The sequence below is a fragment of the Sceloporus occidentalis genome, unplaced genomic scaffold (genome assembly GCF_023333645.1).
Source record: "Sceloporus occidentalis isolate IW3139 unplaced genomic scaffold, rSceOcc1.0.p SCAF_3, whole genome shotgun sequence".
Classification (NCBI taxonomy): Eukaryota; Metazoa; Chordata; class Lepidosauria; order Squamata; family Phrynosomatidae; genus Sceloporus; species Sceloporus occidentalis.
Window position 1 is genome coordinate 126365520 of NW_028316983.1, and position 14164 is coordinate 126379683.

Genomic DNA, 14164 nt, shown 5'->3' on the forward strand with positions numbered 1-14164 from the left:
TGGAGGTTTTTAAAGAGAGGCTGGATTGCCATTTTTGATTGTGTCTTCCTACATGGCAGGGGGATGGACTGGGTGACCTTTGTAGTCTATTTCTTAATCTTGTGCTTGGAAGTTGAAGTGCAGGCCTTCAAAATGGAAAGATCTGCACAGCGTGAAAGGCACCCAAGGTTGAGAATCGGTATCAATGGGACACACCTTATCAATGATGTTTTTGAATGGGTAGAGACATAAGCAGGGTATTTAGAACCGTCTCGTACCTTCTCCTGTCAGATTTCAGCACCCTGGAAAGACCTTTTCAGCATTACCCAAATAAAGGAGTCAGATTCAGCCAAAGCCAGTGAAAATCAAGATGGTAAAGATAGGCAGCTGGTGCCCTGGTGGCACAGTGGTTAAATGCTGGTACTGCAGCCCCAAAGTTGTGAGTTCCAAGGCTCCAAGGATGACTCAGCCTTCCATCCTTTTGTAGGTTGGTAAAATGAGTATCCAGCTTGTTGGGGGCAATTGGCTTACTGACTGTAAACCACTGAGAGAGTGCTGAGTTCACTGTTAAGTGGTATAGAAATGTAAATGCTGAATGCTATTGCTCGTGCAGCTGGAACTGGCAAGCTTGTTATAGGCTGTCAAGGGCTTGTTCATTCAAGAGAGCCTTGAGCCTGGATAAGCGGTTTTTGCATGCTTGTGCAGTGAATGCCTTCCAGCAAACACAAGTCCCCACATTATGGCTTTTGTCAAGGCACTAGAGGTAGTATCAGTGGCCATCCCTTTTGAGAATCTTAGTCCCACAGGAGGCACCTTATTTTGAAGGAGCAGGATAATGCCATAGGAGACCACTGTAACTGAATCATTAAACTGAAAACATTACTGAGTCAACAATATAAATCAAGCTGAAAAACGCAGTCCAGAACAAAACCAAATCATTATTCAAAAGAATCAAGCAAAACACAGTCTGAAAGTGTAGAAAAACAGTGAAAGTTTAAAGAGTAGCAAAAGCTCACAAATAGTTACTTTGATTCTGATGTTCTAATGGACAAAAGGAACTGAGGGTTTAGGTGGGATGGTGGGAAGTATGCTGGATAGCCATGTGGAGGATGGGTTGGGCAACCAACAAAATACTTATATAATAGTTCTAGAAGGGCCCAAATGATGCACTGTGAAGGCGCAGATAACTCATTTGTGCGAGTCACACAGACCATGAAGAACTGGAAAAACTACAACATGAATGATTCAGACTTTCGTATACACACTTGATAATCTCATCTACTTCCCTCATATCTACCCCTCCAATTCTTAGTCTTCTGATTTCTTGACAATAGTCTCCATTTGGATCAATAACTGAGTCAAAGAAATTCTTTAACTATTTTGAAGTTTCCCTTATATAAATATATGTGGTCATTATTTTTGTTTCCTTAACATTCAACTGTATATTGCACTTTCCCCCTTAACTTTCATCCTAGTCATTCCAAACCTTTGCTATTTTCTCTTAGTAATATGGTGTTTTAAAATATTTATATTCATTCCTTCAATTTTCATATATAATAATAATAACTTTATTAGAGCCATTTGGCCAGCACAATTACAAAATTCCAATTTAAAACATAACTTAGTTTTATACCACTCAATTTTCATATTTGCTTCCTCCAAGTCCAATCCTGCTACCCATAAGATGTGTTCATCATAGAACTAATGCCAATTGGAAATCTTTCTTTTTTCATAACAGTGACGTCTTGTTCAGAGTATAGTTTATGCACCAGAGTATAGTTTTAAAATAGGTAACACATTAGGAGACTCTATAGGAACTCAGTGAACAGAATTTATTTGATGGTTATACCATCATCCAGAGTAGCCAAAAGTAGACAAGATAATTTGGTATGTATGATGTAAAGTCAAGGAAAAGATATTTGAATATTGGTACAAGTATCTCAGTGTTATTTGGTCTTGGTGAAAATAATGTGATACATAAAGATACTCTGCACTTATTTTTTTAACAACATGAAAACATTAATCATGGTACACCCAAGCTCTTCACAAAAAGGTTGACAACTTGATGTCATAGAATCATGTCAGCCAAAGAAAAAGTTTCACAAAGATAAAGATTTAAACTAACTGAGAAATATTATTTCTTCTCTAAGCCCTAGCAGCTGCATCATCTTCCAATGTAACCATTCTTCATGTTATATATCTAGAAACAGGAGAGTACTGCTTCTGAAATTTCGAACTTGCATAAGGATGAAGAAAATCGACAACTATAATTCAAATCTATTAGGATTCAGTCAAAGTAATGATACTCAAGAAAGACAAAGAGAAACAGATGACTTCAGAACCATGGTGGCGATGAGGGTTGCATAAAACTCTTTTCACAGTCTCTTAAAACTACCATGCAGTTAGTATGGTGGCATCTTCCATTCTTCACCTGCCTGCAGGAGCTCACTCCCGAAGTGCTATTTTGGGACAGACTGACTGACTAGAGCAAGGAGTTAGAGCAGGTGGCGGCAAAAGAGAGTTTTCACATTTTGAACCCTGTGTAAGCTTTGCTGGGATATGGCTGGCAGGTTGGAGCTGCACTGCTGCTCCTGCTTTCTTTCGTTGGACAGGTTGAGGGGGGGTTGTTGCAAAAGAAACTATGTTGGAGAGGTGATGACTTGAAACTGCATTGAAAAGTCTCTGGGGAGGGAGGGGGAGGAGTACCCAGAGTCAATTCTTCAAAAGATTCCTTTGCCTCTCTTGCTTCTCTTGGATTAAGTCCTTCCTCACCAGGGAGAAGATTCTCCCTTTGCAGCAACTGAGACTGGTTCTTTTGAATCTGCAGTAGAACAGCAGAGCTAATACCAAGAAATAGGTGTTGGCAGGTGCTAGGGATGTCATCCAAGAGGAAAGGGAGTGGTGGCCCAAAGAAGTTTGAGGACCACTGTTCTAGACCGTGGCTCTAGGCTGAAGATTTTCGAATACACTAGTGTACATTTGGATAGGGGATGGAAGAAATAGCAAAATGAAATGTTTGAAAAGTCTGCTTTATTAGCAAATCAACCCTTTACTAGTTTTTAAGTATATTTACAACAATAAGCAATAACAACAAATCAATACAACAGAAGAAAGAAAGAAACAAAGAAAAAGAGACAGGAAAAGAATTCTCAGAAAACAGCAACACTATCAATCAAGCAGCAGAAGCATTGCTTTTAAGTTATGTGCATTCAAAAATAGCACCCTTTTAAATGCTTACATTGTATTAAAAAGCTGAATCCCAACAGTTATTCATAATAAAGACCCTCTAAGATGCAGCTCCTGGTAATGTAGATTTCAAAAAATCACCACTTTCAGACAATGTATCCACTATTCTCTGCTCTTCCAGTTGGAACACAACCCTAACAAAAACACATTATTTATTCTGTGAATTTTAACAGGTGTTAAATGCTATTGATGAATAGTCTTCAATGTACATCCCCTGAATGAGAAAGATATAAATTTATAACATGGTATGTTGCATGTTTTGTCCCACTGTAATTCTGAAATTGATATATTGAAATCTAGCTTCCATAACATTCATAAACCATTCTCTTCTCTACAATTTCCTTCAAAAATATCTTCATATAGATTACAGATGTTCAGTTGTTGAACAGGGAGATATATATGTAGACTTATGCCTTTGGGACCTCTGTTTAATTTAAAAATCTGATTTTTGAAAATATCACTTTTGGATAACTTTGTCAAATTCTGATCCAATGATAACAGTATCCATAAAAAGTGTGTGTGTGTGTGTACACACACATACTTTTTCTTTCCATTTCCCATATTGTTCTATTTATATTTATTTAGTGTAATAAATAAAGGGCACAGAGGTGACACTGCAGGTGCTAACAACAAGTGCCATATCCTTATCATTTCATAGTGCTGTTTACTATAGAAAATATGTATGCTATGTGTGCGCAAAATTGCCACCCTCCATTTGAGTTCATCTTTATCCCTCCCAGAAAATCCCATGATACGTTTGCCTTAGGGTCGCCATAAGTTGGAAATGACTTGAAGGCACACATCATCAACAACAGCAAATAAACTGGGCCATGTATTTTAAATGGAATTTCCTATAATATATGATCCATTTAGGAAAAGCAAATCCTCCATAGATAACAGCTTTAGATTTAATTTTGTTAACAAATGTAATATTTTTACTTGTCACTATAAATGTTTCCAAACTTTTTTACTATTATTAGTCTCCGCCCATTATTAATTAACGCTGTTAAACTCATAACGATGATATATTCATATTAAAATAAAACCACCATAAATGCCCACCATTGTACAGCAAATAAATAAATCAACAGAGAAAACATTTCGCTTGACAAGGAGAGTTTTTTCTTAATAGAACAAAACATGAGATGAAAAGGCCAATTAAACTGTCCTTTTCCTTACCGTGCTACTACAAGAAACTGGTCTATTTGTTTGTCTATTAGTGGATTAAACGCTTCCCAAACTTTTGTTTCAAGCTTTGACTGATCTCTGCCGTCATCTTCACCTAAATAAAATTTTTAAAAAAGTTTTAGTAATTCACCTATAAAGAAAATAAATCCCACCACACTGATTTGAGTTTTCTTTCCACATTGCTAAGAAAACACACAAAGCATTTCACATAAACTGTTGAATGTGTCACTCTTCTGTCTGTCCAGTAATAAGAGTTCAGCTCTCACACTGCACAGAACAGCCATGGAGGGAGAAGCCCATGTCTGACCCTCCAGCAACACTGGCTCATCCCAGGTATCCATTGCATTTCCTCACAGCATTGCTATGGAAAGCACAGGGGAAGGGGGGGGGGGGGGGGGAGTAATGGCCTGCATTGGCTTTCTGACATCTAATAGATGCCAGGCTTGTGGCTCTGGTGTCTGTGCCTGGGACCATGAAACCCCTTCAAGTTCAGTCTACATTTTAGAGGCATTGCCAAGGTGCTGGACTTATTCTGTGGATAGAATTCAACATCCCGAAAAGCTCCTTTAAAGCTCAGACTAAAACCCATAGTATGTTCACCACTGCACTAACATGGGAGCAGCAGAGCGGGGAACTACTATTACCAGGGAGACACTTGGAATGCCCTAAAGTTACCAGATTCTGCCTGATCTGGGAAGCAAGCCTTTCCAGACTAGACTAGATTAGACTCACCTCCCCCTACTGACATTAGAATCGATATTGATACCACTGTCCCTGTCCACCTTCCCTCCCCCAGAGGAAAACTCATTTTTTCGCTAATCTGTCTGTAATTTTATTTTATTTTTATTGGAATGTTTTAAATGCTCCTACTGTTTAATCTCTTTTTATGGATTGATCATTGTTTTTATGATTGGGGGCGGGTTGGGGTTTTGGGAATGTTTTAAATGTAATTTTTAATTTGTATGCTGTTTTATTCTCAAACTGTTGTAATCTGCTTTGATTCCTCTGCGAAAAAGCGGAATATAAATAAATTATATTATTATTATAATATAATATTCCAGAGAAGGCTCTGTACCTGTGCAACACTCATTTGTGTAATTCAAAGAAACCACATAAAAGTAAGAGCTGCTTGACAGTGGAATAAATGGCCTTGGAAGGGGGTAGGTTCTCCTTCATTAATACAGGTAGGTTCTCCTTCATTAATACAGGTGATACTGAAAGTACTTTATAATACCGAAACGTCTATACAGTATATGAAATACCAGTGCAATGCATGATGGACCGCTGCAGGAGTGTGAAAGTGAAAAACCCAACAACATTCAATTGTTCTACAAAATAATAAATATTATATATAAAGTTGCTTGACTATCCTAATTACAATTAAATTTCCTGATTTTTTTTGGTAGGCTGCTTATGTAGACTAAACTATTGAGGAAGCTTAGGAGACCACAAAGGTGAAAAGAGCATCAACTTCCAAGACAATAATCTTCAATCTTCTGTTTGGAAACAGGAGTGAAGAAATCATGTCTATTTCAAATCGTACTCAGATCTCTTATAACACAATACAAAATCTTTATTCAGAGAGAAATGCAGCTACCTTCTTTCAGGAAGTCTGTTATATCAGCCTGGAATCTGTTTCCAACTCTAATCTCTCCTTTATCAGCCAAAAGTGTTTTCTGCTGTGGGTCATATACCAGTGAATAAAAAAAGAAGTCCTAGAAATAAAAAAGTAGTATTTTATTATTCGCATTAGGGAATCTCGACATAAAAATTATTGTATCTATAGCTCAAAAAATGCCCCTCTCAACATGATCTTTCACATATGCCTTAACAATGTCTGAAGGAACACTACGGTTCCAGGGAACCCTGGCTGAGAAACCTTGTTCTAGTGTTATTATGGTCACACCATTGAAGTAAGTTAAATGTAACTGTTGTTGTTGTTGTTGTTGTTGTTATTATTATTATTATTATTATTATTCCGCCTCTCCTCAAGGCTCGAGGCATGGTACAACATGATATAAAACAAAACACAATTTTAAAAAAAGGAAAAGAAAGAAAACACATAAAACTGACAGTTAAAATGCAATACTACAAAACCATTAAAATACACTCATATGTGTGTGTATACACACACACATTAAAAAGTCATGATTTAAAATTGGCTGGGTAGGCCTGCCAAAAGATAGGTGTTTTTAATGTTGTTTTAAATTCCATCTGCATTTTCAGCTGTCATATTTCTTCCAGCAGGTCATTCCACAGTCTGGGGGCAACTCGAGCAACCCTAGCAAGTCATGGGCGTGCCATAAAGGGCCTGTCTGTACCGGGCCTATGTTAAGGTAAAGGTAAAGGTTTCCCCTTGACATGAATGTCTAGTTGTAACTGACTGTAGGGGGCAGTGCTCATCTCCATTACTAAGCCAAAGAGCCAGCATTGTCCAGTGGTCATGTGGCCAGCATGACAGCACTGAATGATGTTACCTTCTCACCAAAGTGGTACCCTATTTATCTACTTGCATTTGTATGCTTTGTCATTCAAGACATTAGTATTATTAACAACTGCTCAATAAACACAACTCAGTCACCATATTCTACAAGTCAAACCATTTCTTTTATACATATTTATAAACAAGTACATAAATAAATTTATAAACAAACAAATACTTAGTCATGATTTTGTACTATACAATGAATATATTGTATAACTGATAAAGTGTCCACTTTTCATGAGTCAGAAACTTTATGTATATTAAGATCAGTACTGTACTTAAGTTTCTGTGTCATTATTTAATGGGACTAAAGTCTCTCAAAATGTTTTTTCTGTTATCTTTCTTCTTGCAGATGTCCATCTCCAATATTCTTTGCCATCTGTTTGAAAATATTTGCCTTGGTTTCTTCTCTCCTTAGAAACTATTCAGTTTGCAAATCATTTTTTAAAGTTATGTAACATGATTTGTAGAAGACTCATGTACTCATCCTATATATCTGACCATAGTGTTTATATTCTTGCAGAACCAGCCAAAGCCTCTTAACTCCTCCCCCGTTTACCAGACACAGCAGCCATTTTAACATGGTTCACACATATAGCAGCTTCTGCTGCTAGTTGTGATGTCTACTCCCTTTGCCATGGCAGCCAATCATCACCTAACTAACATCCTAGCAAGTAGGCATCAGGCTGGATGGATGCAACAATTCCCAATTCCACTGCAAAATCTGTCATGGTGGACTGTAAAGATCAACCGTTTGCCTCTCAGATGAACTGTCAGATTCTTCTTAGGGTACTCTGTGCTTTCCTGTACATTTTTTCACAGATGGCCATATGAAGAGCAGAGCTGCTATGAGGAGAATTAATGAAACATCTCACACGTTCTTCTAAGTCTTTCCTTCACCCAGCCTATCTCTGGTTGTCTGGACAAAGCGCAGAAAATGCTAAAAGGCTTTAGATATTTCTGAATAAGCAGGAGGCATCTTGTTAGCATTTAGAAGGCATTCTATCAAAAGGCTGTTCTTATACCCTATATGGCAGGGGTGGGCAACTGCTGCAGGCCTGGAGGCCACTTTTAGGTTAGCCAAGTATGAGGCTGGTACTTTTTGGTTTATATTTAAAACATGATTATCCCATGTGCATTAGGCTTCTTTTCTCACTATGAGGCACTTAGCACTTTGTCCACCTGAAATGTGGCAGCCAACTTACAATGAATTTTTTTAAAATAAATAATTCTGGGAAGCAATGGGGGGCATAGAAAGGATTTAGGGATCACACTTTGCTCACTCCTCTTTTACAGGCATAAAGCAATACTTCACTTCTGTCAATTGTACAATTTACAGCCTAACATCCTTAAATGCAAATTGACAGTGTTTTGCATAGTTCTGGGACAATGAAGATTCATTATCTTTCCAATATCATATTCAGCAATCTCTCATTTCGTTCCCCAAGAAATACATGCTACTTCTGCTCAGGCTTCCAGTTGCCTGATATAGGCCCGAAACAGACGGGTCAAAAGGAGTGGCTTCCAGATGCTTCAGGGGTGTGGCGTGCAGATGACACACACCCTCGAAACAGCCAGAAGCCACTCCGATGCTGCACAGAGGCTGCAAGAGCCTGCCCAAAAAAAGCAGTGAAAAAATGCTCCTACCAGCAGCATGCTTGGGACCGCGGCTGCAGCCAGCTTTGAGAGCAGGCCATGCGGCGACTATGCTCCTGGGCCAATCGGGGCCCAACCGCAGCTCCTAGTCACCCATCTGCTTCACCCCATAGAACATTGAAATGGTGTTCCAATTATTATCAAGAGTCATTCAAGTCTCTCATGTCCTTGTCTCTGAAAACCTTATCCTCCAGGGTCATAACTTTTCCACAGAAAGAATCCAGACTAAGATTTGAAGAAGCAGAATATTTTTTAAATTTAAAGTCTCAGAGTAGCCCTGGTATATCTACCAATACTCAGACATGGGAAAAGTAGCACTTCAGAGTTGAGTATGTTATAACAATCCAAATACACTATCTGTATGATTAATACAGCTTACTGGTTAAGAGAATAAAGCTGACAGACCACAGCTGCATTTTTAAGTCAGACACCTGCTCCATCTGGCTGAGTCCAGTCTGCTCAACTGAACGAGAGCCTTTCAGTATCCATTCTCCACTCTCATTTCCAGCAGGAACTTACTGGGTGACCTCAAACTTACCAACATCCTGTTTATATTATGTATTTATTTATTTTTTTGATAGTATGATCCTAAAGTGGGAGAATTACCATAAACCATGATTTGCAACTATGAATGGGCTTTAGGCTAGCATATGTTCTGAGTCTCCCACATGCTCTAGTTCCAGACTTCCTTTGTGACAAGCTACATTTTGACATTATAGCTGAATGGGACAAACTTCAAACATTGGCTTCTCATTCTGATTTACAGCAATCTGTAACTCACACAAATCTCTTTTCTACAGTTTTGGTGTAACAATACATGATTTGCCATGAAACAGGACACTAGTTAAGGAATTAGAGCATACACATAACCAGGCTGATTTATGTAAATGCTTAAAATACTGAAGAAAATTATTTTATGATAAACAGTGTGGAAAAACAAGTTGAAAGATTTCTAGTTGTCAAAATGTTTTCATACCTCACGTTCCAGATAGGATTTAAGGGATTCTGTCTCATTTAACAGAGTAACACTGCATTTGCCTCTAAAAAAAGAAGAAAAATTGCATGTTGAATAAAAAAGGAATTCAGGTCTCCTGATATGTAGTCTCTGTGAATATATGTGTCCTTATTATATCTATTCAAAAAATTCACAGAATTTTCTCAAAGAAATCCTGTTTACTTATTTCATCTATACCGAATATGCGTGGCTGGTAGGGATTCCAATTGCCGTGAGAGAAACAGTTCGCGATGACGCAGCTGGTGTTTCTGTTTCTCTGGTAAATCCATCATTTCTGGGTTTTCCATCTCTTCTTCCATTTCTCCTAATTGAAAAGGAAAACAAAATAATAATCTGTGAAGACTGGAAAAGCAGTATTTCTGATTAAAGTATGAAACAACCAATAGTATAAAGCAACTATAACCAACAGATGCAATCAAATAGCACACAATCACTATATTTTAATTCCTTGATCAATAAATTTGAAATAACATTATTAAATTATGGTTCAAAAGTTTATAGACTATTGCTGCTTTGTTTCAAGTTAGGGTCTACATGTATCACACAAATGCAAGGAAAGTAGACATATTAATAGCTCATAGCAAAATTTGTGAATTAACTTGAGCCTCATGGATTTCAACATGGGTGCAAGTCACTGGGACAGTGCATGCCTATGAATCCAGTCCACCTTGCACAACCACAGTAACTATCTACAACATAGTTATAGACAGTGTGGCACCAAATAACTGCCAACAACATGCAAGGCATCTCTATGACCAGGTGGACCCAGCACTGACCAAGTGAGATAGAATGCAGTGCAGTGCATGTTTTTAACAGAGAACTGACTATACTAATTTTGAAGGAGTAAATGTAGAAGTTTAAGCAGCACCCCTTCACATAATAGTTTCACTTGTTTGTCTTGCATTAATGGAAACATCTGCATTTTCCAGCAATTTTGGACCTTGAGACAGGAGTTTTGGAGCCAAAACAGTACCATCAATTAATTTTGGCAGAGGGCAGGATGTTGACTGGATCATGACACAAAAGAAGTACAGTTGGCCCTCCGTTTTCATGGGGGATCCATTCCACCACCACCACCCACAAAAATGGAGGCTCGCACTTATTCAAGCCCCATAAGCTTGAATGGAGCGCCCCCCCCCCCCGTATCTGCGGCAAGGGTGCGTGCACCCTTGCAAATAGCGGAGGTCACCCCCCCCGTGTATAATCAAGTGCTCAGATCCAAGATCTGTGCATTAGGAGGGGCAACTGTGGTGGTATACTTAACCTTCTTCTCCCTCCCACTATCGACTGGCCATTAAAATCAACATGTTGGCTATGAAAACGATTGGGGAAATGTAAAGCTGAAATAAGTGCACAGTAATGGAAATTAAGGTCCCCATATGTCAGAAGTTTGTAGGAGGCTTTCCTTATGATAATATATAGTTCAGATAGATATAAGGAACCTTTTTGTCCATCAAGTCAGAACAGGCTAGTACAGCTCCAGCCTAATATTCTTCTCTGTTGTTAATTTGCCTATTTTTCTTCGGTCCAGAATCATCATCAGCTTCCCATTCATTTTGGAACAATTAAGAAAATAGCAAATATTTCCTTGAAACATTCATTGTCTGAAACCAGTTTTATAGCCTAAATTTCAAAGGGATGGATAACATCCAGAGTCCTGAAAAATTATTTGAGTGATCTTAGCAAATGACAAGCAATATTTTTCTCCTTCCTTACTTCTAAAAAAGTACTTATCAACCAACTTCCTGGAATCTATCATCACCACTGTTATCAGTCACAAAGCATTTGGATTAAAATATTATTGTATGCTACCCTGATATAAATATTTTAATTAATAAATAAATGCCCATCTTTGAAGATGTCTGACAAAAACAAAACAAAGCACTGACTGGGAAGCAAGTAGCTAAGCAAGCCTCGGTAACGCCACCCAATCACAGCTCATGGAATATGTGAGCGGTGACTATGGGGGGAAAAATAAAACCCAGAGCAGCCTTTTTCAGCTTTATTTCCATGGAGGGACCCTTGAAATAAATTTTAAGTCTCAGAGAACCTCTATATAATAAATATTAAATCTACACTTCTTTAAATAGTTTAGTTTTTTTCAATCATGATATGTAGTAAACTCTAACATTGCCTTATGATTCCGGGGAACCATGGTTGAAAAACCCTGACCAAGAAGATTGTCTGTAAAATGGTTAGCTGGACCAGTCAGAGATGAAGATAGGGCCAGTTAGGAAGAGAGAAATGGAAGAGATCTGAACAGGGTTTGATGGAAGCTGATACTGTGTGTGGAAGCACGTTAAAGCTGGGTTTCTCTTTTGTTATACAATTATACAATCGCTGTGGAATTCCAGGACTTGCATTCTGGGTAACTTCAACATTCAAATTTCTAACAGGACCAGCACAAGACTTCATGGGCTCCATACTGAACATGGGTCTTCAGATAATTTTCATTTGATTTTGTTCATCTGTTTTCCTAGTAACTAAATTGCTGTCTGGATGCAGAAAGCATTTATCTAATCTGAAAAACTGGAGGACATATTGGTGCACACTAGCTTTTTTTTTTTTGTTCCCTTTCTTTTACCACCTCAGATTTATGCATGTCTGATTACTATTCATAGCTTCCACTAGACAAGACAGTATGGTGTGGCATTTTCTCCCACTATCTTATGGTGCTTTGTTTTTCCCTTCCCCACCAGATATTCCCCCTCCTTATATACATGAAACTCTGGAATTTGGGATTCTTATTGTGATAGACTGCATCAAATAGAGGAGAACAAATCTCTCTAATTTTGTCTCACACAATCCTAGTGTAACTGCACAAGCATACTGGAGCCACACCAGACGGTGCTGCAGTTCAAAATTTGGCTTCAGATTGCTCTAACTCTGCTTCCGATTAGTTCCAGCAAATCTCCCAAGCTATAAGGAATTATATAAGGAATTATGTTTCTGTAAGTGGTGTAGTGGTTTGAGCATTGGACTATGACTCTGGAGATCAGGGTTCAAATCCCAGTTCAGCCATGTAATTCCACTAGGTGACCTGGGGCAAGTCATACACACTCATCTTCAGAGGATGGCAATCACAACCCTCCTCAGAAGAAACATGCCAAGAAAACCCCATGACAAGTCCACCTTTGAAGTCCAAAATCACTTGAAAACACACAACAACAGCAACAACAAAGTCTCCTTATGCATGATTTGCAGTTTATCCACATTTTTCCTCATAGGAATGGGGATTACACCCTAGGCCTGACTTCTGTGGGTAAGGTTCTCTAGTCACCCAGAATGTGAATCCAGGAGAAGGAATGGTTACTTAAGGTTACGTCTCAGGCTTTAAAATGCTTTGAGTGACATTAAAGAAATTTGATTAACGAACTACTTTAATATCACTTAGTAGCACAACCCAACAGCAAGTTTTTTAGATCTAAATACATAACCATTTAATAAAATTTTATAGTCAAATAGTTATTAATAATTAAATGGCTTACTTGCATGTTTGTCAGCCAGTACAATTAGTGTGCTTGAGATGTCCCTTCGTCTATAGAAACACACCACCTTTGCTTCTACATTTCCATTGGCTGTCTGTAATAATGAGCAAAAAATAACAATCATGTTAATTTGAAAAGTAATATGACTTCTTCATTGAGGTTATTTAGTTCAATGCTCCACAGAATACCAGTGTCGAAAAGGCAGCTGATTGAAATAGTCAACAGTCCTTGAAAAGATGTGTCTTACCTCTCTTCCTAACATAGAATGCATGACTGAATTGTATTTCAGGGGTCAACATAACACTTCTCTGCATTATTCATACAGTCACAGAATCACAGAGCTGGAAGAGACCACAAGGGCCATCCAGTCCAACTCCCTGCCATGCAGGAAATCACAATCAAAGCACCCCCAAGAGATGGCCAGCCAGCCTTTGTTTAAAGACCTCCAAAGAAGGAGACTCCATCACTCTCCGAGGGAGTGTGTCCCACTGTCAAACAGCTCTTAATGTCAGGAAATTCTTCCTGATGTTGAGGTGGAATCTCTTTTCCTGTAGCTTTCATTTATTGTTTCGTGTTCTAGTCACTGGAGCAGCAGAAACAAGCTTGCTCTATCCTCAATGTGACACCCCTTCAAATACTTAAACAGGGTTATCATATCACTTTTTAATCATCTCTTCTCCAGGCTAGTGTATTCTTATTTACATTCATATTAACATTACATTAATAAGTACTATATTTTTTTTTTAAAAAAACTCCACTGAAGGAGAGTCCATCACCTTCTGAGATATTCTTATCCATGGTTGAACAGCTCTTACTGCCAGGAAATTCTTAATGTTTAATTAGAATATTTTTCTTGTAATTTGAATCAATTGGTTAAGCCTCCATAATTCAATTATTTTTTTTTAAAAAACTACAATTTCTTTAGCAGCATTTTAATAATATAACTTTTTTGTTGTCTTCATCTGTACCTTTCTAATTAATTTTGTTGTGAGCTGCCTTTTTCAGTTTTGTGTGAAAGGCAAGACTTAATACAAATAGGCAAAAGAAACATTAGACAGGCTTCATAAGCTGATCTGGACTTTAGATTAAATTACTCTCACTTTTGTA

At 38.0% G+C, this 14164-nt stretch overlaps 1 protein-coding gene across 2 annotated transcripts in view; it reads right to left on the bottom strand.

Annotated features, from left to right (window-relative positions):
- The window catches only part of LOC149316731 (metastasis-associated protein MTA1), a 103716-nt gene that overhangs the window by 75946 nt on the left and 13606 nt on the right, over positions 1 to 14164 (bottom strand). For both annotated transcript variants that reach the window (XM_089516129.1, XM_089516131.1), the window contains exons 3-7: positions 13058 to 13151; positions 9747 to 9873; positions 9531 to 9594; positions 6011 to 6128; positions 4405 to 4507 (exon numbers count right to left, since the gene is read on the bottom strand). In XM_089516129.1, coding sequence (XP_089372255.1) covers positions 4405 to 4507; positions 6011 to 6128; positions 9531 to 9594; positions 9747 to 9873; positions 13058 to 13151 — 506 coding nt within the window. The remainder of the gene's footprint in view (positions 1 to 4404; positions 4508 to 6010; positions 6129 to 9530; positions 9595 to 9746; positions 9874 to 13057; positions 13152 to 14164) is intronic.